The 25,856-nt window shown below is 47.6% G+C and overlaps 2 protein-coding genes and 1 long non-coding RNA gene across 10 annotated transcripts in view; 1 reads left to right on the plus strand and 2 right to left on the minus strand.

Moving 5' to 3' along the window:
- On the plus strand, positions 1–2,982 carry LOC142603381 (uncharacterized). Its single transcript, XR_012837298.1, has 2 exons — positions 1–178; positions 407–2,982. It is a non-coding gene; the product is annotated as an uncharacterized LOC142603381 (long non-coding RNA).
- Positions 1,207–10,109, minus strand: NKRF (NFKB repressing factor). 2 transcript variants are annotated; one of them, XM_075763538.1, is made up of 4 exons: positions 9,711–9,844; positions 8,152–9,014; positions 5,991–8,078; positions 1,207–3,623 (listed from the first exon to the last, which is right to left on the minus strand). In XM_075763538.1, the coding sequence occupies exons 3-4, from the start codon at positions 6,094–6,096 to the stop codon at positions 1,639–1,641; spliced, it is 2,091 nt and encodes a 696-aa protein (XP_075619653.1). In that variant the 5' UTR covers positions 6,097–8,078; positions 8,152–9,014; positions 9,711–9,844; the 3' UTR covers positions 1,207–1,638. The 2 variants fall into 2 exon arrangements, with proteins under 2 accessions (XP_075619653.1, XP_075619652.1); XM_075763537.1 differs by lacking the exon at positions 8,152–9,014 and having other exon boundaries at positions 5,991–6,112; positions 9,711–10,109.
- An 801-nt stretch (positions 10,110–10,910) lies between these two features.
- The window catches only part of SEPTIN6 (septin 6), a 31,720-nt gene continuing 16,774 nt past the window's right edge, over positions 10,911–25,856 (minus strand). Inside the window, exons 6-11 of one of the 7 annotated variants that reach the window (XM_075763545.1) lie at positions 20,955–21,051; positions 20,525–20,693; positions 19,917–20,049; positions 19,063–19,253; positions 17,050–17,093; positions 13,252–14,522 (exon numbers count right to left, since the gene is read on the minus strand). In XM_075763545.1, coding sequence (XP_075619660.1) covers positions 17,090–17,093; positions 19,063–19,253; positions 19,917–20,049; positions 20,525–20,693; positions 20,955–21,051 — 594 coding nt within the window. In that variant the 3' untranslated portion in view covers positions 13,252–14,522; positions 17,050–17,089. Of the gene's footprint in view, positions 14,523–17,049; positions 17,825–19,062; positions 19,254–19,916; positions 20,050–20,524; positions 20,694–20,954; positions 21,052–25,856 lie in introns of those variants that run through there. The other 6 variants (XM_075763542.1, XM_075763540.1, XM_075763541.1 and 3 more) reach the window with 6 other exon arrangements.

Raw genomic sequence — 25,856 nt, forward strand, 5'->3', positions numbered from 1 at the left:
AATTTCAGAAGGCCAAGCTCGCAGAAGCTGTGCTGCAATCATCCAGGCAAGGCGAGGAGGGAATGCTCGGTGACACTCTTCCTGAGCGAGTCTTAACCTGCCAGGGCAGCCTCTTCTCACAGCATGGATGAAAATGCCTCTAACTGCACATCACCAGGATGTTCTGCTCCATCGGTAGGTCAGTCACCCTCTCCTCAGCATTGAGCGTATTTAAAAAGAAAACAGAACAGGCGGTGGGGGGAAGCTAAAGGATGATGTGAAAAGATAGAGAGGCAAATATAGGCAGCAGAAAAAACAAAAGCGATAACCAGGATACAAGCCAACAGGGGGGAAAAAAACACCAACCAACCAAAAGTATTTCATTAGGACTGGCTTTATGCTAAAGAATCATCAATGGTTTCTACAGGTGACAGAAAACCCCACCATCTCTAGGCACAGCTCTCTCTTGGCTCTTCCAAGGTCAATTCCTAACCTCCGTGTTTCCAAGCATGAAGCAAGCATTCCTCCAGGGCCCACAAGGCACCATGTCCTGCTGTACTGCCGGAGGAACAGCACAGGTGAGGGTCCGAGTCCGCTTCCCCGGCACGGAGAGAGGCACTCTGGCCTCCCAGCAGCGCGTGCCAGTCCTGGCGAGACGCCACTCACAGCACACGTCACAGCAACACCAGAAAAGTTTACTTGTAAATCGCCCTTGACAGACACAAGCACAGGTACATAATGGAGCAGAGAATTAATTAGGCACAGATTTGATTTTGCTCATGATTAAAGAGCTTATATTCAAAGTAAAAAAAAAAAAAAAAAAAAGTTATGTAACAGTCCCCACAAGCTACACGAGCATCTTTGAGCGTGGGCTCTGCGTTTACCTCCAGTTTTTCTATTTCACACTTCACTGTGGTATTTGCACATGTCAAGCAGTGCTCCGAGGTAAAAATGCACTGGCATTATCTAAGTGCGACACACTGACGATTAAGGTGCATTCAGTAAGTCTCAGTACAGGAGACGCACGGTAGAAATCTATGAATAAAACTGTACTGTTAAACTGGTGAAGGACATCTCTCTACAGACGTATACAGGAGAGACAAGACCTCATTATATGTATTTCTCAAGAATAAACACAGTTTTCACACTTTTTTTTTTTCATACAAAGTGTGACAAATCCTGGTGTTTTTTTTTTTCCAGAAATAAAACTTTATTTTTATTGTCATTAATACCAACTTTACATACAGGTTTATCCCCCCAGACTGCATTTCCTTTGCTTTTTATTATTTATTTTTTTTTCTAAAAAAGGGCATTTTTTTTTTTCCTTCCTTGCTCAAGAAGAATAAGGGAACTATAATTTTAAATGACGTCAAATTCCTTCTCGTTGGACATGTGGCTTTGCTATTACAAAACTATTAAAATGTGAAGGAACAAGTAATATCAAAGACACATACAGTAACAGCACTACTGCTTTGGGGTTGTGCTAATATACTTGAACAGAACTCGGTCAGTTCTAAATGTCTAACAACATTTTAGAAATTATATTAACGAAGTAAAAGACTTTAACGTTAATATAACCCACAACAAGAAAAATGCAGCATCTTTCTTTAATCGAGTATCTAAGGAAGCTCAGTTTCTGGTAAAATGGGACACCTAACCTCAGTTTGCCTGAGGCATAATGAGCTCGTAATGTCCAACCTGGCCTTCCTGCTTCAGCTGGTCCAACAGATCCTCCTTGCGCCGCTTCCTGCTTACAACCAAGTATCTGTTGTGCCCCTGCCCATGAGATTTACTTTTAAGACCATATTTTTGGGCGATCTGATGTATCTGCTTCCGCTCATCCATGGTCAGTTCTCTAGAGAAAGTCAAGTCAATGTGACTTTCTGAGCGTGCATAGTTTCGAATGATCTCTTCAATATCTCTTTTAGCAATTTTGTTCACCCTTTCTACGTCAAGCCCAAGTCCTTCCCTTTTAAACTGCTCCTTCACTGAAATAGGCTCTCTAATTCCTTCGCCATCTTTCCCTAGGCCACCACCCGTCCAGCCCATCTTTCGTAAAATTTGATTCCCGATGTTGTCTTCTTTGATCTTCTGTTTGAAAGCCTCTTCCGCTGATCGACCCCGAATCTCATTTCTGGAGATGACATCTTCGACGGTGCCTTTCTTCAGGTTATTAACAACAGTTGGCTGAGTCTTTTTGAGGATTTTCACGGCTTCCTCTGCTGCCTCATGCTTGACAGATTTCTTCACTCCAACTGCTTCTGCAATGAATTCATCTTCAAGCAGCACCTTGCATTTCCATCGCATGCCAGTCATCCTTTCAAAGACATACTCCACCGTCATCTTGTTGAACTGGGCGGTGTCGTTCAGCGTACACACCGGATTGTTGGAGTTCTCATAAATCACGAGGTCCTTCAGGTCCTTCTTCCTCCCAGAGCCTCGTGACGAGCAGCCCACTTTCTGAACCTGGGTCACTTTGATGGCTGCTATATTTGACTGCATCTTCTGCAGAATTTTCAGTGCCTCCTCAGCTGCTGCATGCTTGCTGGTCTTTTTAGTGCCAAATCCCTCGGCTAGGCAGTGGTCTTGTAGATATACTTGACAACGCCACGAGCGGTTGGGCATTAATTCATATTTATATTCAACGGACATTTTGTTATACGAGGCAGAATTGTTAAGTATTCCTATTGCGTCGCTGGCATTCTCTGTGAGAATAAAACTAGTCCAGTGTTTGTTGGTATTAGTGGAACCTTTCACGGATTCAGTACCAGGCTGCATTGGGACGCAGTCCCTGTTGGCAACTACAAACTCCTCGTGAGGTTTGAGAGCAGGAGGGAAATCTGGGCGACTCACGCCTGCCTCGCACACCACCAAGTCTTCATGATAGGTGTGCTTGAACTTCCGCTGGACAACTCTAACTTCCACAGACTTCTTCAGCAGCTTGACTGCCAGCTCCGCGGCTCGATCCCTGGATCCGTTTTTGCTGCCGGCGTAACCCGTGGCCAGGTAGACATTCTGACATCGCACTTCACAGGCGAAGCCATCTGTTAGGAGCTTCTTGCTCTTGGGGAGGTCAGCAGGGGCAATTTCTTTCAGAGGAACATAAATATATTCAGGATTTGTCTTGCATGCCTGAATTGAACGTGTCAAAAGATATGTATAGTTAATTTTATCAGTCCCGGTGTTTGCATCTGGGTTAGCAAGATTTTTCCAGATAGCTGCTGACAGTTTCTCAATAAAACTCTGCTTCAGCATTATAGCTGATGGAGGGAAAGTCTCTGATGCAGACTGGACAGTTGAAGGAGAAACAGAAACCTGCAACACGCTGCTTACGGTGTCCACACTATTCACAGCCTTCTTGGCTGCTGCTGCCTGGCCTGCAAAGCCAAACCCAGTTGAGTTGGAGAGCTGGGGATCCACCTCCCGTGCACTCACAAAAGAATTTGTACAATTTTCAGCTGGCTGCGCTACGCTGTTTGTATTTGCCTCCTGGTTCACCTCCTGCATTTGGTTATCCAGAGAATCTTCCTTCCTGTCATCCTTCGCAGCACTGGTGACAAAGTGTATGGGTTCAAAACGCGGTCGCACCCGGAACCTGGGGACCATCTTTTTGGGCGGCTCAGGAACCTCCTCCGGCTCTGGACCTATGGGGTGGAAGAAAATGCTGAGATTACCAATACATGCTACAACAGGGAGACAATGTTTTCACAGAGTGATCTCCCAGAGCAGTCTGCAGGCTCTGAACACAGGATTCCCACTTCTTAGCCACAAACCAAAAGGTTTCCTTCTGAAGACATTCAAAATTGATCAAATAAGACCATTCATTCTTGTGCAGGTCACTACAGTGGTATCTCCACCTCCACAAGTACCACACAAAAATCTCTGCATATTTAGGTACATGGATTTTAGGCCTGAATCACTTGCCCTGCCCCCCAGCATTGCCCACCCAACCCATCCAGTCATTTGTGAAGTTACTCCATTCAAAACCAAGTAAAAACTAAGGCCAGTAAGACAGAATACCAGAGCGGGACTAGAGCCTCAGCTCTGACTCTGCCGCAGGGCTGCAGGATGAACTGCTTTATCCTCAGGTTTTCTCATTTGATGGAGGAACACAGTGATGCTGAACTCTCCTTTCCAAAACACACAGGGCTGTTAACGACACTGTTAATAGAAGCCTATTTTCTGTAAATGTAACTATGCTTGGCTAAAGGACACCAAACATGGAGGAATCTGCCCAAGCCCCAGGCAACAGCTGCAGTGGCTGGGGGTGCCCATTACACATTATTGGGAGAACTCTAAAACATCTAAAAGATGGTTATACAAGTCGTCTCCTGTGAAAGATTTAGCCTCCATACGCTGAAGTGTGTTTAATTTCATCAGAGGAGCAAAAGGCCACCTTGGTGCCTTGGAATGAGCTGCCTAATCCAATGCCAATGTGTGCCATCGTAATACACGTCAGGCTACACATCTGTCTAGGCATCACACTACCACAGCACGTTCACTGTAGCCTAGTTCACTGCAGATGAAAACCACTTTGCATACAGCATAAAGAGGCCTTCTTATTTAAATAGGGTGACAAAGCTCTTTCTTACACACATGTTAAATCCTTTGGTCCTCAGTTTTGATGAATTATGGCAAGGTTTACATTTCTTGCTCAGTTTGTATTCTGATTGCACTGCAGCAGCACCTAAAGGCTCCCACCAGCAGAACAGCTTTATGCTGTCTGCACAACATGCAATAGAAAACCTTCCCCTCAGAGCTGCTGCCTGTCAAACAGGCAAAACAGGGGAGAAAAGTAGTATTTTTCTCAGTTTTGCAGCTAGCCCGTGGAAGCACAGAAAGATTGCTGGGTGTCAAAGGAAGGGAAGAAACTTTAGCAGAGTTAGGGATTATATCCAAGCCCAGAGGAGTCCTGTGCTGACCGACCATTTGTGCTTTAAACAGCCAAACTACTGACCGACGCTGCTCACAAAGCAAGGGCCTGCCTGCTCGCATCCACAACCTGCACCTATGAACAACTCCCCTGCCCCTGGCTCCCCGAGAGAGGGCAGAGAGCTCTGAGGGTGCTGGAGAGGAGCCAGCGGATGGAGCCACTGAACCGCCAGCCCTCTCTGCCTGCTACATCTCCTCACTGGAAAAGCTACAGCTGGAACATCGATTCCCGAGACCATGGAACTGGGCTGACATATGCAGGACTCTTCCGGGCCCCATAGGGAGAAAAAAAAATAAAAATTAAAACCCCTGCCACCACCCAATGCTCCATGCAGGTCGTAACTCAAAATCAATAAGCTGAACTCCATACCTCCATGCACATGTACAATCCCCTCTCAGGTTGGAACATCACACCTCACCACAGTGAACAATCGTAGAATCACAGACTGGTTTGGGTTGGAAGGGACCTCAAAGCCCATCTAGTTCCAACCCCCTGCCATGGGCAGGGACACCCTCCACTAGCCCAGGTTGCCCAAAGCCCCATCCAACCTGGCCTTGAACACTTCCAGGGAGGGGGCATCCACAGCTTCTCTGGGCAACCTGTACCAGTGTCTCACCACCCTTGCAGGGGAGAATTTTTTCCTTATATCTAATCTAAATCTACCTTCCTTCAGCTTAAGGCCATTACCCCTTATCCTATCACTCCATGCCCTTGTAAACAGTCTCTCTCCAATTTTCCCGTAGGTCCCCTTCAGGGGAAGGACAGACAGATATTTAATTACATAGGTTCAATTCCCTATTACTACTAGGGAAAAATCAATTACCTGGTAATTTCAATCAAAAATGATATTTTCTTAAGCAAAATGAGAACTCTGCATGAATTGTGTGCACCCCACAACATGGCAGAGGAGGGGAAACGGCTGCAGTAGCACAGTACATCATGGTTGCTTCTTTTCAGTTGCCCGCACTGGCTCTCAGAGGCAGCCCTGTGGTGCACTGCTCTCTCCCCATGCTCCCAAAGTCCATCAAACAGCCACAGGGAAGGGTGTCTCCTTGAACACACAGGCAGATATACTCACTGTCAGAGGGAGAGCGGTATCTTTTTAGCTTCCTGCTAGGGACCAACTCGTACGTCCTCATTTCCCCGATATCGATGCCTTCAGCCATCTTGAGAACCTTCTCCATGACCTGCAAGCCGTATCTGTGTGGATTCAACAGCAAACCACTTTAGAACTGGTCCCACAGGGGCAACAGACACACATGCACACGCAAGCTTTTATTATGCAAAACAAGAACTAAAGCTGCCTGAGTACCTGGTGCAGGGGAGAAGCTCCCCCTGATTTTGCTGGAGTATTCACACGGGACCTGACTGCCGGCCTCGTGCTGTAGCTAGCTCAGTGCTGGCAGACAGCCTGCACACCAGCTAACAAGCTACCTGGCTCTGTGTGAACCCATCTGTGAACAACAAATCCTGCAGCCACCAAACTGATGGTGTTTTAAACTTAAACACATATGCCTGTCAAAATTTAATATTTGGCAGAGCTACTAGGAACACTAAGAAACACAGGGGTGTGGAGAAGGAGGAGTCTCCATGGGCATCACAGCTTCAGTGAACTAAGCCCAGGAGCGACTGACTGGCACTGAAGTCTTGTCTGGGTCAGCAGCCACAGACTGCACGTCACCAATACTGAAATCGCAGATGTCAGATGACAAAGGCACTGCTCAGCCTTTATCGACCACTCTTTAAAAAGCCATACTAATTTCTAGCTTGGTAGCGGTAACTGAAACGTTTTAAATCCCTGAGCCACGACAGAGGGGAGGTGCCTGTAACTAGCTCTGTGCAAACCCTGACCCTGCTGCAGCACACTGGCAGTTCCACACTGCACAACCCCATCCCTCTTGGCCTTACATCCCTGACCATCTAAGTTTTCCATTGCTACGGGGATCTGTCACATGTTTTCAAGCCGTTTGCATGGCTGAAGCTGAACAAAAAAAACCAAAACAAACCTTTCTAACCAAGGACCTACAAACATGGCCTGAAACTCGCCTCTAACAGCTTCGCACTGTGGTTCAAAAAGAAAAAGCAATCTTGCACCTGTTCCATGGTGTGCTCACCTCCAAAAGTCAAAAAGCATCAAGTCACTGCCCATGGACAGGAGTCCACAACTGTCCCAACAGCTAGTGCTGCAATAACTTGCACGGGCTTTTAAATGCCACTGTTCCAAGGGCTCTGGAAATCTATTCACTCTCCACTCAAGAAATACCCTTCTTGTTCCTGATTTAGAGGGCCAGACAGAAATTAGATCCATTTAAGTTACTGGGCAAGAACTCTGAACACACACTACTGCGGTCCCAGCTTCGCCCAGCACAGCTCAGCCCCCACCAGAGGCAGTGGAACCAGGTGTGGGAAGAAAGTGCCAAGAGGGATCAAAGGGAGGCGGACAGTGGCGATACCTTCACCCTCCTGCAGCCAGAAGGGAGAGGTGTGGGAACCTCTACTCCTCTCTCTGGCTTACAGGGAGAAGGGTACATTACCGGTGATAGGAATACAAAGGACGATACCCTTTTTCAGGGTGCAAGAACAGTGTCAGATTTGACATGAGTGTGTCACTCTTCCTCACCAAGGATAGAGATATTTGGGGCTCAGATTTCTGCCCGGGGGAAGATCAACCAGTCACAACGTGTGTCTGTCTAATCTGACCTTAGAAATCTCAAGTTGTAGAGACTGCACATGGAGGCAGAGGAATCCCATGCCTCCAGTGCCTAACTAAAGTCTCCCTGGTGTGACCTCTTATCCTGATCCCAGTAGCTCTGCAGCATAATGTTCCCCCCCCCAAATTTGCAGCCACCTTTATCATATCGGAGAACACATGCACCTTCTCTCATCCACCCCAAAACTAAATGAATCCTGTTACTTAACTCCTTCCTTACAGACCATGTTTTCTAAGCCTTCTGGACATTCTCCAGATCATCCCCCAGCAGAACAGAACGCTCCCTCAGATTTCATCAGCAAAGACTCTGATTTGTATTTACTCTGATAAACCATTTGTCTTCAGTTAGGCAAGTGATCAATGTTAACAACAACAAAAAAACCCAACAAACCCCATCAAAACCCAACAAACTTTAGAGAAAACAACAAAAATCCCCCAACTTTGAAGTTATATTCACTTGATACAGCAACAACTCTTCCCAAGCAGCAAAAGGCAGTTCCAGAGAAAGCTGTGATTCCCCTCCCTTTACCAGACAACTCTAAAGTAAAGCTGCCAATTGCTCTTTAACAGTGCAGCACGTTCACTGTGCCCATGCGGTGTGTTCACGTTTGTGCACAACGTAACAGCTTTGGGGAAACATCCTCACAGATAATGGCTCTGCACCGCATCGTGCCTAAAACTATTGCTCCTATCTCCCCTGAGAGCTGCAGGTAGAGATGTTCATTGGGGAAAGTTTGTGCATGTACAGGCTTAAATTGCATCATTTTTAGGGGCTGAGATCTTGCCATAGTTCTTCATTTCTGTTATCAGCACCCTATAACCATATTATCGCACTGATTCCCAAAAGTACTACCACAAAGAAGGCTCTCCATTAAGACAGCACACAAACACATTAAGATGAGCTAATGGACCAAAGAGACTATATCTTGAGAAGATATGCTCAGTTTTAAAATACTACTCAAGTTTTGGAATTTGAAGCGGTTTTAAAACTATGTTCAATTTTGGTGCTTGCAGAGCAGAATAGTTTAGTAGTTGGACCAGAAAGAAGTAAGAAAGCATGCAGATCTTCATTTAAAGATGTTGACTTGGCTCTATACAAATGATACAAAATATTCCCCAATAAGGCTTTGGGACAGTAACATTAATAAAAGTCAAACTATACGCCCTTCAGCGTTTACAAGCTCTTCTGTCGTTGCACAGTCTGCTGAAGTTAGTCGCTAAGCAGTTGCTTCTGTCTTTAAAGCCAGTTAAAAATAATCACAACATCAAAAGTGTCAGTCGGGATGTGGGTGATGTTTCTGCATATCTCCACAACCTTGCTAGTTATGGTATGGTGGTTTCTGCACGTTAACAGTAATCCTGATGAAGAGAAACCTCTTCCATTCACCAGGCCTATTTCTCTCAGAGAAGAAAAAAAAAAAAAAGAGCTTTAAAGGGATTGTAGAGGCTGCTTTATGCTTAGAGGAATACTTTCTTCTCACTTAAATTACAAAGCACAATACCACATGCTTAACGAGTCCTCAGGGGTGGGACATCAGGAACTACTTGCAAAACACATACACTTTTTCAGCAGCTTGCTCCCCTCCGCGGGCATGGTCGAGCAAAGAAAAGCGTCCAGGAACCGAAGTTCTCCCGCACTAGCCCCTTCCATCCCAGCTCTGCCGGGGCGGCTTTTCACAAGGCGGCTGGGACCGCGATTCAGCTGAGAAGCACCGGGCCACGACGGGCGCCCCAGAGAAGCGGGGCGGCCGAGAGGAGCGGCCGGAGGGAGCAGAGCTCCTTCTCCCTCCCGGCGGCGGCTTCCAAATTCTACCCCGACCCTGCCAGCAGACCGGGCCGGCTCCGCGGTGCCTCGGGGGGACCCTCCCGAACCCGGCTGACGCGCCAGGGCACCCACGCCTGACAGCGAGCGCCAGGCCCCGGCAGGCAACGGGGCTGAGCGGCCGGGACCCGCCACGGCCACCCCAGGCGGCCGCCTCAGGGCCCGGGCCCTCCTCAGGGCCTCCCCGCACCCCCGCGCCCACTTCAAGGCCTTCACCCCGCCCCGAGGCGGCAGCCCGGTGCCGGGGCTGTCCCGCCGGGCCTCACCTGCAGCCCATGAAGACGTGGTTGGTCCAGAGGACGGAGAGCGAGAGGAGCTGGTCGATGGCGGCCCCGGGGTAGCCGTGGAGGTGGCGGAGGATGAAGCGGCGGCGCAGCCCCCATTGCCGCTCGGTCTCGTTGTACTGCCGCCACTGCTCCAGCACCGACTCGGGCACCTGCTCCGGCTCCGGCGGCGGCATGGCGGGCAACGGGCTCGGCGGACAATCCCGCGTCGCCGAGGAGCCGTCCCCGCCGGTGGGCGCCGGGCACAGGGCGTGCCGGAGGAGACCAGGCCCCACGTGCGGACCAGGCCGCGGCTCGCTGCGGGCCGCCGGGGAGCGCCGGCACAGCCCAGCCCAGCCCAGCGCGGCCCGGCCTCAGCCCCCCCCGTCGCCGTCCCGGTGCCGGTGTGTGTGGTAGCTCGCCCCTCCCCCCCCCCCCCCCCCGCGCCGATCTCTCTCCTCGCTCGCGCGGAGCGGCCCGGCCGGCGCCGCGTCACGTGGTCGCGCGTCGCAAACCCGCGAGACGCCACGAGAAACTGCCGCCACAGCCGACCGGCCGCCTCGGCTCTCTCGCGCCCCCTGGCGGCGGCCGCGGCGGGGCGGGCCCGGGCGGAGGACCGGGATCGGAACGGGAAGGGGAAGGGGAAGGGGAACGGGGCTTCCGGGAACCCGCGGCGGGGGACGGGCAGGGAAGGCGGCCAGCAGGCACCCCGCCGGGACGGCCGACCCCTGGCCCGCCCTGAGCCCGCATGACCGGCTCTGGGTGCCGCCCCGCAGCTCCTCCCCGCCGGGCAGCGGGCTGGAGGCGCCTGAGGCCTTTCCCCTCCCTCACGGGGGGCCCGGGGGGTCTCTCCGCGGGGCTCGCCCCAGGCCCAGCCTCCCCCCGGGCGCTTGAAAACAGGCAGCGGAACGCTCGGTGCAGGCCCGCGTTTCCCGGGATGGGCGGCTCTGCTCGCAGGGTGGCGGTGCCGCCCCGGCCGGCGGAGGAAGGGCCGGGGATGCTGATGCCCGAGAGGCAAGGGGACTGGCTGCACGCCCGCCCTGAACGTGCTGGGCTTTTCTCAGTGACGGCTTTTTCCTTTTCATCTACAGCCCTTCTGACACAGCAGCCCAGCACCTGGCTGGTCCGAGCAGATCTCACCTTGTTGTGCGAGTTCCTTCAGCCCCGGACGAGCGAGCAGCAAACACGACAGCACGCGTGGCAGGCTTTCGTATTTTTTATTTAAAATTTACATTAAAGTTAGAAAGGTGTCAGGCTAAACAGTGCTGGTTCTTCAATGTTTGTCATGTAAATATACAACTTCTCGCACGCTTCCCGTTTGTAAAAAGGAAACAAAACCAGGAGGGGGGGGGGAGAGAAGATGGCAGCTGGGAAAAGCATGCAGCGAGTGAGCGGACCACGCGGAGGAGCGAGAAGTGCGAGGGCTGGCTCCAGCACACTCTACGGACACCGCACCCTACTCACCGGGAATTCAGATGGATCGCTATTATTATTATAATTATTGTACCAGCTGTCAGCGTTGCCTCTCCCTCCTGATACTGCTCACTTTTTTCTAACTTTAAAGAACAAGACATTTAGTTAAAAAAAAAAAAAAAGTACCACTCAATCCACATCCACCAGCAGATGGAGCTTATTTAATAAGGTGGTGAGACACAGGAGGACACCAATGAAAACACACAGTTCTTCTTACTTTATTTTTTTGTTAAATATTTTTGTGGCTGCCAACAGAGCAAATTGCACCATGTTTATATTTGCTTGGACTCTGAATGCACTGTTTCCAAAACCAACCAAACAACAGCATATTGAAAATACTCCTTAGGCTTCACACCTCACGGAAGCCCATGACATTTACATTATTAAAGGCAAAATTAGAAAAAAAAATATGCCCATAACAATGTTTGAAAATGTATTCGCTACATTGTTAGTCCAAACATCACATTTCTGTTGCTCTTCAAAATTCCAGGTAAACAATCAGTCCCCCCCGTATTACCCTGTCTTGTCACACAAATTACAAGACGCTTCAATTTTAGATACCATGCAAGTCAGTAAAAGCTTCTTTCCAAGACACTAACACTGAAGATTTGTTTCCCCCCCCCTCCCCAGACATAAGACCCTTAAACTCTTCTAGAAGTGGCAGTCTTCTCCCTCAGACCCAGTGCAGCTGGCGAAGACAGATTAAAAAAAGCTACAGAGAGAGAAAAGGGGAAAAAGAAAAAACCAGAAGATTAGCAAAAAAGAGAAAGGCATTCAAATAGCAGGAAAAAGAGATGCAACGTGAAAACAGCTGACAGAGGAGAGATGGAACCTCCTTGTGGTACCTCAATCACACAAGTAAAAAGCTTTTTTTCTTTAAAGTCTTTAAAATACTTTACATAACTTTAAATAACATTCTAATAAGGCAAATGGTCAGGAAGAACAGCCAGTGACCTGCAGTATGGTTAAAGAAAAGCCACATTAAAACGGTTCTTTTAGCAGATAATCCAGAGATCATTGACAGACTGATACTGACTGGTTTGGGGAGCAGGCTGACATTCGACAGTAGAGGAAAAAGTAAATATTGAAATTGTTTTAACTTGCTTAAAAAAAAAACCCAACAAAAAAACCAACCACGAAACTGCCAAAGACTTTTATGGGCAATAAAATTGTAGTTATGGTGAAACAGAATACCTGAGAAAATAAATTGCAATCAAGAGTTTTAACTGCCTTAATTGCTGGAAATGGAGGCCAGACCATTGTTTGAGCTGGGGTACTGCTAAGGTTTGCTGCTGCCGTGAGCAGCTAGCCGGACTAACACGTTATAGGCAGAAACTGTCTGTGAGGCTTTACCATCATCCAGACCACCTTTCTAGCAAAATTCTCAGCAGCGGCTTGCACTAAAACCAGCATTACCTATCACGGCTAGGTCTGAGGTGTGCTTATCTTCCAAAAACCCAGGATTCGAAGGGTTTTTGTTGAAACTATATTTGGCAGCATGCATCCTGATCTTTCAGCGGGGTCAGGACGTGTGGATTCACCCACGTACAGAGAGCTTAGCCTGCACACAGTACGACTGAAGGATCAGGGTTGCAACAAGCAAGTCTGAAATGGAAATGAGGATTAAATGCTAGTCTCCAGGTAGCATGAATTAGCAAAAGAAAAAATAAAAGCAAATAAAAAAAAGATAGATGATGTCATGAAAATGACACCAAGTATAAAGAGAAAAGAGGGGTTTTTTTATCTCTTAACTATGCGATAATTAAACTAAGGTGGTGTTGTCAATTTAATGTCACAAATAAATACATTTAAACTGCGCTGTTATTTCGCCGGCAAAAATAACTCACAGAACTTATTCCCACATTGCTTATTTAACTGGATGGAGAAGGGTCAGGAGAAAGGGGAATCCATTCATTGCAGGGGAAAAAAAGAAATGGTAGGATTTGAAGTTGCAGCATCCAAAATCTTGTTAGGAGTACTTTTACATTGTTTAATAAAAGCAATAACCACCAGTACATAGTAAAGACAGCGTCACAATGAGGATATAGGAGAGAGCAAGGGTAACACCATGGAAAGGTCACAGCTGAAAGGCTGTCACGTTTTATTAGACCCTCCGATTTAACAAGTAAATGAAGGTCCATTCCAGCCCATTGTATTCAGGGGTAATTACTCAGTACAGAGCCATGGGTTACTGTAAAAGAAGGGCAAAGAAAACAAAAAACAAAAGAAGTAAATGTTAACCAGAATTCACTGTCTGATGAAGTCTTTATTTAAAAACAAAACTCATCCAGAAATACACAGAGAAGACAGCTGCAGGCAAACCACAGTTGCGCTTGGCTAGAGTGAACTGGCCGCAGTGAGCAAAACACCCGCCTTTTTAGTGCAAATCTTGCAGTAAAACAAGGCTTTTGCTGAACAGAAAATACAAGAAGCAACCTGCCAGCATCTGTACGCTTCTAAACAGATGCCAAATAAAAGCAAAAATAAAGGTAATAGTTTTTGCATTAAAACCAGAAATTGCTGGAATTACTGAGAAGAAAGTCAAAGAAACATTATCGTCTTTCTTCACAAACACTGATATGTACAGCAAGGTGACCAGCTTTCCCTGAGATTGGATCCAGGATGTGCATCCAGGCCAGCACACCGAGAGGGAGACAAGGCAAGAGATCCTTCGTGACCCCTGCAGCATTCAGAGAACACTTAGTTGCAAACCGTGGATCCAAGTTTGAGAATCCCTCAAGCCTGGGGACTAGAGGTTTGGACCCACGCCTGCGAGGATGTCAAGTTTTGCAAAAAGTCCTTTAAAATTATTTGAGTCACGGACGGCAGCACAGGGGGGTAATGAGGGGTTAGATACAGTAAGTTAAAAAGGGGAGAGGGCAGCCGGTCTCTTGAGACAGCGCATCCCACCCCACGGCAGTGTCGGGTTGCATTCACAGCGGTCCCAGGACAGGGGCTAAATGCACCACCACCAAGCAGCCGCGCTCTCTTACCATGCAGCCCTCACACAAAACGGAGGGAAGAGAAAAAGCCGAGCAACTGAGAAGAGGGGACACTAGCCCTACGAGTGCTCGGCAGCCTGCTGCTGCCGGAAGGGGAAGAGGGATCAGCAATGAGCATCTCTTGCCAGTTCCACGTAGGCTATTGCCGACTTCTTCACAAGAACAACCATAAACCCGAACAGCCAAGGGTGTGGACTCTTGCTTAAAACAAAATGGTGAGCGCAGGAAGGGAGCAATGAGTAAAGGTGAGCAAACAGGCACAATGGCATAGCTGCATGTTAACCGAATGTGGACGCATTCACTTCTGGTGTGAAGGGAAAGGTTCTACAGGAAACCCGAACTGAAAATGAAAGAAAAAGGCAGATTAATGGTTTTATGGATTAATGACAAAAAATAAAATAAGAATATAAATGTTTTCTAACACACACAAAAAAAGGAAATGTTACTAAGTGTTAATAAGGTTTAATTTGATGACAAAACATGCTTTATGCAGACACACACATGCGTACGCGCACACACACTCAGCAGTGGGATGAACCAAATTTATTTTCTAAAACCATCCTTTCACAGTTTTGCAAGCTACAGGACTCATCAACTGTGACTTGTTTGTATCCTTGCAAAACAGTGGAGCCCTGGAATACTTTATGGATCAATATGGAGAGTATTTTTCTGAATTCTGGAAAAGTACCATATATACATATTTAATTTAGCAAGGACAAATGCCCATTGAAAAAGGCACTGTCTGCATTTGTATTGTGGGAACAAAGAACTTCATTTGATTCAAAGCCCAGCACACAACAGCGTACAGTTATGAGGACTGCCAAAAGCAATCCAAAACCAACAAAAATCGGTAATGTTCACTCTAACTGCACTTTAGCCGTGCCTTCATACTCAGCACCAGAATGAACACTGTTCTTCTTTGAGCTTATTTTTCCGCATTCAGAGCCTGATAAGCAGAGAATTGTTCTTTTCATTGTTTTACAGTTACCATTGGCAGCAGAGACATTAATTCAACCGGACTGCTCAAGACAATTGCAAGCTCCAGTTCGAGTCGGTGCAAGACCCTTCTGAAGCTCTTCTGTTAAGTGGAACGTCCCATTGAAATTAAACTCAAATGCCTCTCACTGACAGTGTAATGTTTACTTGCTTTTCCATTTCCCTTGGTGGAGCTAAGAGGGAAGGAATCCTGGAATCAGCTTTCCCTATTTAAGGGCAGACTGTAAGTTCGTTTGGACTGTATCCTGGAGAGAATGTAAATCCTAGCTTTGTCTGCAGGGAAGGCTGGACTTGAGGGTGAGTTTTTAGGGTGTTTCATAGTTAAGTGCTGCTGTTCCAACAGGTCCCCTCTCCGAGAGACCTGCGCACCTCAGCCTGGGGTGCTGTCACCCTTGCCTTGGGTAATAAGTATTGCTGCTCTGTCAAGAAGCAAGACATTCTTGTGGGAGCTTTCTTTTTCCTCTCACCAGAGAATCACCAGCAAATTAAAAAGGCTCAGTTAAACACACTTAACCTAGCTATAAGTAGACCACTGTCATTAGCAGTTTCACTAATAACCCTAATGAGGATGCTGCTCTCCTGCCAGGCAGGTGCATTTCTTACGCATCTTTGTTTAAATGAGCCTTGATTTTACAATAGATACTGGCACTTCGCACTGCAGACATTTGCCTACGGCCAGGTTTGTTAACCCTTTCAGGCAACCTTATCTGTTCCACAAGCCTGCCCTTGCCTACGTGGCCACCTTACATCCCTGCTCACACCAAGGCAGAGATGCCCTGGACAGAGTCACAGCAACTGGAGCAGAGCAGACTCAGCGTAACACCACCGACAGGGCTCTGCTCCAGTGGGAACTCTCCACGCCTTGGCAAAACTCCTGGGAAACTTGGATTCTGGCCTTATTCAGGGGCAAGGTGCTCTGGCAGGCTTTCTGGACACATCTTGAATACAGCCCTCTTCCACCACTAGCCTTACCCTAACCGTGGGCACTCTTGGCATGGCTCCCAGGAGTGTGGGTCTGTCTGTCTGCTACAACTGAACATCCAATCCATGGGTGACCCACTTGACTGTTAAAAATGTCATAAAGTCTCTCAGTCTATCTTCAGAGCCTTTATTATCTACTAAATGCTCAGCCCATTGTCTCCTGTGGTTTTGGACAATCAACTATAATTGGTCAGCAAGTGAATACCGGTTTGCTTACTCGGCAGTAGTTTCTTTAACGCCCCCTCATACATGCACACCCACCCGCACACACTCATACACACACACACAATTTGGTGATTCTCTGGTGCTTTGGGACAAAGGAAAGCTCTAGGTTTGGCAGATTTTACCACCTGTTAGTATGTGAAGGTGGAGATAGAAACTAGTCTTGTATCTACCTTCACCTGCACTGTAACCACAAGTTGTAACCTACAACTTGGAGGGGTGGGAGGGAAGGAGGAGAAAAGGAAAAGACATCTTCATGGCTAGCTTGGTTCTATTATCAGCACCACATCTCCATAGCAATTGTTGCCATAGTATCAACATGGCCTGTGTGATTAAAGAATATAATTTATTTCTAAGGGAGATAAAAGAAAATGGAGCCAACAAAGTTCTAATTAAAAGGAGGAGGATCTAGTCCTTATTTTTCATGTTTCATGTCCTAATACTGAGTCTCTCTGCATTTTACTTTGCAGCATCTTTAAAGACAAACTTCACTGCATCCTTTTTCTACAACTGCATATGGAGAGAGAGACTGGTAGAGCATGTATAGTGAGGGCGAAAGGAGAGGAAGACAGATAATATTTATAGGCTTCTGGACTTGCACAGGATCTGCTTTTTTAGGAACTGTAAGTGATCCCACTGTGAGGTCTATATTAGTTAATGACGCTTACCAGGACAATATGCCTCATGCACCATGCAGCCAAACAGCAGCTAACTGTAAAACAGCATACGTGTAAGAGCTACTAATGATGATAATGATGTAACAACAACAACAACAAAAAAGAAATCAAATGGTGATTAGTGCAAATTACAGAGCTTGGGTTTAAGAGAGTCATCTGTGAAAGAAAAAGGCTAGTGTACTGCCAGCCACTAGTAAACCAGATACAATTAAGCTACAGCTTGTGAAATTCATGGATTGTTAGAGATATTTATGATCTAAATACTGAAATTAATTATTAAGGACAATTGGAGAAGTTAAGAGAGTAATGAAAGAAGCACCATTTCTAACACAGCTATTTTCCTGGAGGAGAGAAAGACCTCCTAATATCTTCCCAGGCCTTACTCAAGCACTTCACTATAGCTTTCATGGAGCCTTCTGTGCCTTTCTGTGTCCTTCACAGACAAGGACGGTACCAATGCTTTTCCATCTGAATTTCCCTGGTGCCAAGGAGCTCTTCTGAGATCAGAACCGTTTCTAGGAACAAGAGTGTGACTTGGGCCACAGCGACTAATTGCTTACACTGTACGCCATATCATCTCCCTTTTCTGCATTCCTGACCCTGACTGATCTCGGGGCTGAAGTCTGCAGTCCTCAGTGTGCAGATGTCTGAGGGCTCTGAGCATGAAAGAACTCAGTTGTGTATTCCTCACACAGTCCAGGCTGGGGAGAGAAGTCTGTCCCCAGTCAGTCTCAGGCTCCTCAGTATGAAAAGATATTAAAACCCCCTGAAGGTAATTCAAAAGAGCAAATCAAAATATGCAGTGGAAAAAGGAACGGACAAGCGAGAAAAGGGCAGGAGCACTAATTGCTCATCGCAAAAGAATGTTGACATTGAAGCAGCTCCAGCTCAAAACTAAAAAGACTAGACCAGGATCTCATTCTGGTTATTGTTTTTTTCCTCTCCTGTCTCATTTGATTCCAAGCTTAAGAGTCAAGGGCTATTCTCCCTGACAAACAGTCCTGTCAGCTCTTTGGGCACGTGCCATATTGTTCATATTAACAGCACTTCTCCATGTACTTAAGACTGCGTAGCGCAGGCAAGATTTACTCTGGTTTTGCCCCATGGATGTGCAGAGAGCGGATTGTGGCAGTGGTATAAAAACCAGACCCTTGTTTTCCTGCATACCGCTCATGCAGTACACATGCTAAGGGGGCACAGAACTCCATTCCGGTAAACGTACCGCAGCGAGAAGAAAAGGAACCACTCACTGCTAAGTGAACCGGGAAGACTGTTTCAGCTGTACAGCTGGTTGCTCTTGAGACACCAAAGAGCATTAGGAGCCTGGCATGAGCACTGCAGACAGCCCAGATCACAGGACCCTGTCGAGGGGCTGGATCGGGTCACACCAGTCCCTGGCATGGGGAACCCCTGCTAAAGCCATGCAGTATCTCTCATAGTTTCTGTGGAGGGCAAAAGGCTGATCTAGGGCTGGAGAGTGTACTAGGACTAACAAGGAGCTATGACCTGTCCCCTCATTTTCCAGCCTCACATTTTGCAGATTCCAGAATTCAAGACTATGAGTCTCCCTGAATAATTTCCACAGTGTCAGCTTTTTCCCAGCCTAAACAAATAAGACCCTGAGACAGGACATGCTCCTCTCTGGAGGTATCGGGACAGACCTGCTACCCACACCCCAGCCTTGGCAGCCAATATCATTCCACTTCATTACAAGCACTGACAGACCAAAGGAGGAGCAGGGAATCTCAGGGAATAAAACCAAGTTCATCCTCTCCAATGCTGTCAGCAAGCAATAAGGAAGGTTCACACTGCTCCCTGCTCTTCAGGATGACAGCTAAAGGTAAAATGCTTCCAGCTACTGCTCAGCCTTACTAGGGATTAAGTCTGGCTGCAAACCTTCCCCTGATAAGGACTGGCTATGTTGGGAGAGCGATAGAAACACACAGAAAAATAGTAAAATAGAACCATAATGAAAAAGCAAATACCACCAGGTTAGCAACTTACTTTTTTCTTTCCTTATCTCTTTTAAGAGTTTGCGATCCTCCAGCCTGCTGAGCCTGAGATTGGAGCAATTCAGCCGCTGTCTTCCTTTGCTTAAATGCATTTACTTCATCATCCAGAGACTTTTTTTTATCCTCTAGCTTCTTTTTTTCATCCTGATGTAACTTCTTCAGGCGATCAAACTTTTCGTGCAGCTAGAGGGATAGGAGAGAGGTGAGCAGGACAAACCACTGTCAGATATTCTGTTCACAGGAAAAGAGGAAAATTGCAGGATCCCACAAGATCTGAGCCTGCAAGTCTCCGCTGATCTCTACATCACTTCTAGTCCCCTGAGCCGACACTGTGTAGACAAAGGGCAGGGAACAGTCTCCTTCCACAACAGCTTAAAAACCAGGCAGTGTTCTAGTGATGCACCATTGCACAGACTAACAATAGAGGATTGGGAGAGTATAATTGTACAAAAATTTTAATCCATTTCCAGGGGTCTCCACCTTATTCCTCTTTAAAGGTCAGTAAATTAACGGATTTTTTGCAATGCTAGGGAAGTTGCATGGGTATATTTTTTATATAACAAGCTTATATCAGGGGCTCTCTCCTGGGATTTTGCCACACTGCAACTCTCCATCAGAATCAAGACTATGGCACTTTCACGGTGTAGTCAAGTTGTACGCTACAAGCACTGTGGTCTAGTTTTGTCCTACACGATGAACACCTTAATGTCCTCGTGACCCCAGGTTAGACTTCTTGATAAGAAAGTCCTAAACCACACTCTGCAGAAAGTGCTTTGGCAGCAGCTACCTACTTGGGAGCGGATCTATCACTCACAACCACCAAGAGACAAGTATTGCAGTTGTCACCTCTTTTTCAGCCTCCTTCAGCTCTGCTTCTTTTTCCTTGACCCTCTGGACAAACATTTGCCTCATTGCCTCTTCCTTTTTCTGCAGTTCCCCCAGAAACTCATTTCTTTTGGCTTCATAAGTTTCTTGTAAGCTAAAAAGAAAGGAAAGTCCAGCGATATGACTTGGGACAAACTCTGCTTCCCCTGAGCCTCTGAAATCAGGCCCTCACACCACAAATATTGCTTGCCCACAGCACATTTCCCACTCACCCACCCATGTGTGCCAAAGGACTTCTTTATCCAACTGTATGTTGAATGTTGGGCAATTCAAAGAGACCAGCTGGCAACAAACACTAGTTCAGAGGCATACTGCTGTATCTCTGCAGCACAGATATTTCTGCTCCTACACCTGCAGTTTCACAGTCAATCCTGCACACACTCTCTGTGTTTTCACCTTCTCTTGCTCAGCCAGCACCTTTGCTGAAGTCTGGATTTATCTGACCTGGCAGGTTTTCTTGCTGCATTGGTTCTCTACATGCTCTCTCAAGGACACACGCATACACACGCACACGCAGCACATCCAAGAATGCCTCTCTCAAGCTCTCCTGTCTCCTCCAGGGATCCCACCTGAAGGGTTTGCTGTCTGGATCGGTGTCCTTGAAACCCATCTCTTCCAGCTTACATCGCCGGTACAGCTCATAGTGGCGTGTGTGGGTCTGTTCACGAAGGTCTTCCATGTTCACGCGGATCAGCATCTCCCGCAGCTTCACAAAATCACAGTGAGCTTCATTCTCCACTGTAAGAAGTCATGATAAGGAGTAAGATGGGGGCAGAAACAAAGGTCTCTTCCCACATTTCCCACCTGTCTACTCCTCCAATAAGTTTAACAGCCCTTGTGAGCAGAGAAAACTGTCACGACAGGCCTGACGCACAGATTTAATGAAGGATAATCCCTGGTGAGATATTAAAGTCTATCAGGCCCTTGCTCCTCTTAAGAGAGCCCACTGCCTCCTGGCAGAAGTGTTTCATGCCATGAAAATCCCAAGGCTCAACTCACCCTGCACTGTGCCCCAGGGGTACTGACGAGCTTTCATCATTTTGTTTCCTATTTTCAGCTCCTCCGTGCTCCCGATCACTGCAAACGGCAAGTGGGCCTGGAACACATTAAATGATAGCCACGTTAGTCCCTCTCAACCCTGGCTGACTTGCCAGCACACAGAGATTAGCACAGCCACTGAACAAGACAGTCATTATGCGCACGCTAATCTCAGGGAATCTAGTCACTGGCCACTAGCCCAAGACAAGTGGGGAGAAGGGAGGGTCCTTTTTGGAAACCTTGTTAGCGCTACCACTCTATATCCTCTACCTGGCTGATCCTCCCAGCCACAGGGTCTCAGGTGAGATGAGCCAGTGCAAGACTAGCATCAGAATGACAGCTCGAACAACGTGCTGCGCGGCTCTGACTGCAGTGCTGTCCCGGGGGCTTGCCGTGGCTGAGGAGAACATCTGCACAAGCACAGAAGCAATAAAAGAAGTCTTGGAGCCTTCTTGATTTTATCACCCCACCACTCCCTCAACTCACACTGGAGCACAAGACAACTCGCTCTATCGGATCATGAGATCGAAGTCCCTCCTTCACCCCTAGAGGAACAGCTCTTTCCTCCCTGCTTTCCTCACCAACAGCTCTTTTTTCCCCTTCAGTGAGGGAGGAAGGGCTGAACACGTCCCTGCACCAGGTCAGCCTCTGTGTCCACGTGTGCCCTGAGGTCTGCCCCAGGCTGAGCTGGGAAGGACTCTGCATTCACTGGGGCTGTGCTCAGCCTGCCCCGTGCTGACGCTCCATAGTGCCTCACGCTTCCTGCAGCTGTGCTGGGGCTCACCCTCAGCACCCTCTCTCCCAAATCCCGCAGCACTCCTTTATCAAAACTGGTTCTGAGACACCCAAAGGAGTGCCAATGGCTTTATAAAACCCTCATGATGCTACTAGATGGCTGCATAGCTAGAGGACAAGGAGGCCAAATCCAGGGATCACACCCACGAGGAGGGTGGGGACGGCAGAGCTGTACTGCTAACTCAAGTGTGCCTTGTTACGCTCTTCAAGCCAAGACACACGCTTTCCAGAGTACAGCTGTTACAAGTACCTGAAAGGCTGACTAAGAACAATTGGGATTTGCTTTTCAAAAACTCAGAAATAAAAAATAGATAGATATAAAAAAGAAGATACTTTTTGCCTTCTGCAGAGAGGCTAAGAGACTCACCCATTACAAGCTCAGCAGAACAGAAACACTCCTGACACCTCTCTCGGCTCTGAAGACCTCACCTTACAGTCCCCTTATTCCCCAAACTCAGGCAGCCAAGCAAACCCCCCAGACACTGCTATCATACTTTGCTGCATTTATCTGTTGTGCCATAAGTGAGATCTCTCCCCACCTCCGCTTGCTCCTGGGAACTCTGTTGCATTCTGCCAAGCTGCAAAGAAGTCAAGTGCAAGGCTTCAGCACTTAAAAATAAAGTTGCCAGCTCCCTGCACCCACCCCTTCTGCTGAGTTTTGTGCAGTGACATTTGTTAGCTAGAGCTTTTAAAGTGCGCTGAGTTCTGGGCAATTAAAAGGGCCCCAAGGAAGCCAACTGTGGGGAAGATCAGTGACCCTGGATTGCTCTCAGGAGCAGTTAGTGAAGTTGTAATTCCACAGGTTACCTGAAAACTTGGACAAATTCATGACAGCTGGTACAAGAAAAAGATTTCAGAGATGAAGTTTTCTGCTTTCAGAGTGTGGCTCATACAGTCAAACTGCAAATACAGCAAAACTGCCTGCAAGCACTCACAAAGATGACCTCTTCGGTTTTTATTCCTTGGCCTCCCAGCTCTCGCGCGGGGCTGGTGGTCAGTCTGATGGGGCCATCCTGGGCCAGGCACAGGCTCTGTGCCCTGGGGCCTCCCGGGAGACTCTCCAGGCTGAGTTACCATTGCAACCACGCTGACACGCCAGCGCCTGGAGGGACACAGGCCGGCACAGAGCTGTGCCTGCTCTGCGCAGGGTGTTTCCTGCGGGAGATGGTCTCTCAGGTTGAAGGAATCTGATTTTCAGCAGAGGCTGTCTAATCACGAAGGGCAGGGGATACAAAACACCCAAGGGGAAGGAAACAAAGCTGTCTCAACTAAATAGCCTCCAGACCACAACATGATGGAAACTCCCCTAGCCAGCTTTCAAAGGAATATTTTGCCACCTCATTTCTACAAGCTGTAGATTTTCCTGCCTTTAAGACAGACCATACACAAGCAGCAGCACTATCCACAGACACTTCTGCACATGGGGTCAAGAAGAACTGTCAGCGGTCCCTGTGGAGCAGGTCGCCACCTCTCCACTGGCTGCAAACAGGCCCTGCATGTCCCGTGGTGCCCCGTCGTGCAGCCACTGTCAGGCAGCCTGATGGGGGAGAGGGCAAGCGGAGACCCCAGGGCTGAGCAGCAAAGGCCACGTGCCACCTTCAGCTGTTCTGGGAGACACTGGAGACATCACACCGCGGGGACATGGTGGCTACTGCCAGGCACTGGGTGGGCTCTTCACCTACTGCAGGTTGGGCTCCTCACTATGGGACGCTGGTCTGTACCTGTGTCCAACTGCTGGAAACTCTCAAATGCCCGAGGTACTAAACCTCACAAAGGCGACAGCCTCCTCCGCAGGTCTGCACAGTGCTATTTCCAGAGGAAAAGCCATTGCGGTTCTGTGGTGCCTGAGGTTTCAGGCCAGCCGCTCCCCCTCCAGGACACAGGATCAGGTGAATGTTTGCAGTGGCAATGTGCTCCCCACCGGTGATCCTCTCCTCCACAGCCCACTGGGGCTGCCCACTTCTCTCCTCTTCCCCTCCTGCCACTTCTGGCTGAGAGCTTCCAGCCCTCTCCGTTAGCTTCTTCAGGTTGTCCACGAGGAGCATCCCCTGGTCGGCTTCTCCCACAGCTGTTTATGCTTTTTGTTTGCTTCATGTCCAGGTCTCCAGGCGAGTGAAGTGAGGGGATATCCAAGGGACAAAGCAAGCGAAGGGAGCAAGAGGAGCAACCTGAGACAGTGGCAAAATCACCATGCTATGGCCACAGAGGCGCAGCCTGAACCTCAGCCGTACATGGGCCCGGTTATCCTCAACAGCAGAGCCACTTCCTCCACTGGTACCAACTGCTTGGCTGCTGTCTTTGCCAGGGAGAAAGCGCTGGAGATTTTCTTCTTCCATCAGCAAGGAAGTTCCAGCTCCCACCATGTGGGACAGCTCATGTAGCTGCATGGGGTTTCATTCAACTAGCAGGTACAGGGATAATATTTTCTTCAGTAATTTGACTAATTCATTCAAAATGGAAAAGCCAATATGGAGTTGAAAGAATAGGAGAGTTTGGTTTTCTTTTTTAAGACTAAAATCCAGATGGGAAGAGACCTAAAGAATTTTGGACAGTGTTTTCTCTGAACTTATAAATATATGCTTGGTGGGATTCTCAAAAAGACCAAATCAGCTTCAAGGAAAATCAGGCATCTTGTTCGGAAGATTTGTTTAATCTGATTATTTTCTAAATACTTCACTTGACGCCTTTGTTCATGGTTAAATACTTTTGCTTCTGATCATGATGGCACAGATTTTAAATCCTTCAGTTAATCAACTCCTGCCAGATCAGGCAATATTTTCTCTGTTTAGTAAGCCAATTTGGAATGCAAAATACTCTGGAAAAAAAATTCCTAATGCACCCAGCACAAGTGGATATAATAAAGTAAAATGCATATGAAGTAGCAAGTCTGCATATTTTAAAGCCTAATTTTACTTTTCATGCAAAAGACAACTAATGCAGGTTATAAGCAAAACATTAAGTAATCAAAAGACCAGTCTCAATTTTCTCTGTAATTAAAGAGGAAAAAAAAAAGTAACTGATCTAGAGAAGTTGCTGGTCAGCAAGAAGCACTACTTAAGCATGAAGACTGTATTTATAACCTTTCAAAGATGTTGATCTGTAACAGGCATAGACAATGAAGCTTTCTGTAGAGAAGTACAAACACAAAGGTTAAGGCAACTGATTTAAATCAAAGGATCCCATTCCTCAATTTTAAACATGACTAAAATTGGCAATTTAAGTCACAAACCTAAATCAACCCATGCTGGCTCTTTTACTGGTCTCAATCCCTCCAGAAAAGCTCATCTCCTGACCTGGAGCATAAGCAGATTTGTCTTAGTTGCTAATAAAATCAGTATTTGGATACAAGTTTTCCAGGTCTGCAAAATTGCCTTGATCAGATTCAGATTCTGGCCTGCTTAGTCCCCATAAACCTGGTAATTATGATTTATACCAGTTTAATGGTGGATTTAAAGAGTTGATCTCTCTATGCAGCAGCTGACACAACCCAGAACGTCTAAGACCCAAGACAGCAAATCCCTCCCAGGAGACACGTAAATGGCTGAAAGGAAAGATGAGCAGAGGTTTACCTCTGCCCTCAGAAGGGCCAAGGGGAGAGGACTTCTCCCTTTGTCATCGCACCTCTGGTTCCCTGAGGATGGAGTGATGTCGCATCTTCGTTTCCAGGAGTAACTGTATTCCTACACAGTGAGAGCACTAAGTACTGAGTAAGATGCCGTCACAAAACTACTCTAACCAGGAAACCACCACTGACAGCTCTTACAGTAGCACAAACTTCATGTTTCTTTCAGGCCTCTCCACAATACTCTACAACTAATTAACAGTAAATCAAGAGATGACACAAAAGCACGTCAGCACAACAGCAGCTAAGCAAGCAACTTCCCCTACTTGCTTTCCTGTAAAAAGCCTTCTGGAAAATGGGAGCATGGTCAGGATGTGCCGCCAGTAGGTCCCAGGGACAGCCTGCTCCGTCTTCGCGGAGCCATGGACAGGCACCCACGACACTGGGAATGCCAGAATGAGCACCTGCAGGCACCTCGAGACATGTTTGGCCAGAGTTGCGTACTG

This window comes from Balearica regulorum, chromosome 11 (genome assembly GCF_011004875.1).
Source record: "Balearica regulorum gibbericeps isolate bBalReg1 chromosome 11, bBalReg1.pri, whole genome shotgun sequence".
Taxonomy (NCBI): domain Eukaryota; kingdom Metazoa; phylum Chordata; class Aves; order Gruiformes; family Gruidae; genus Balearica; species Balearica regulorum.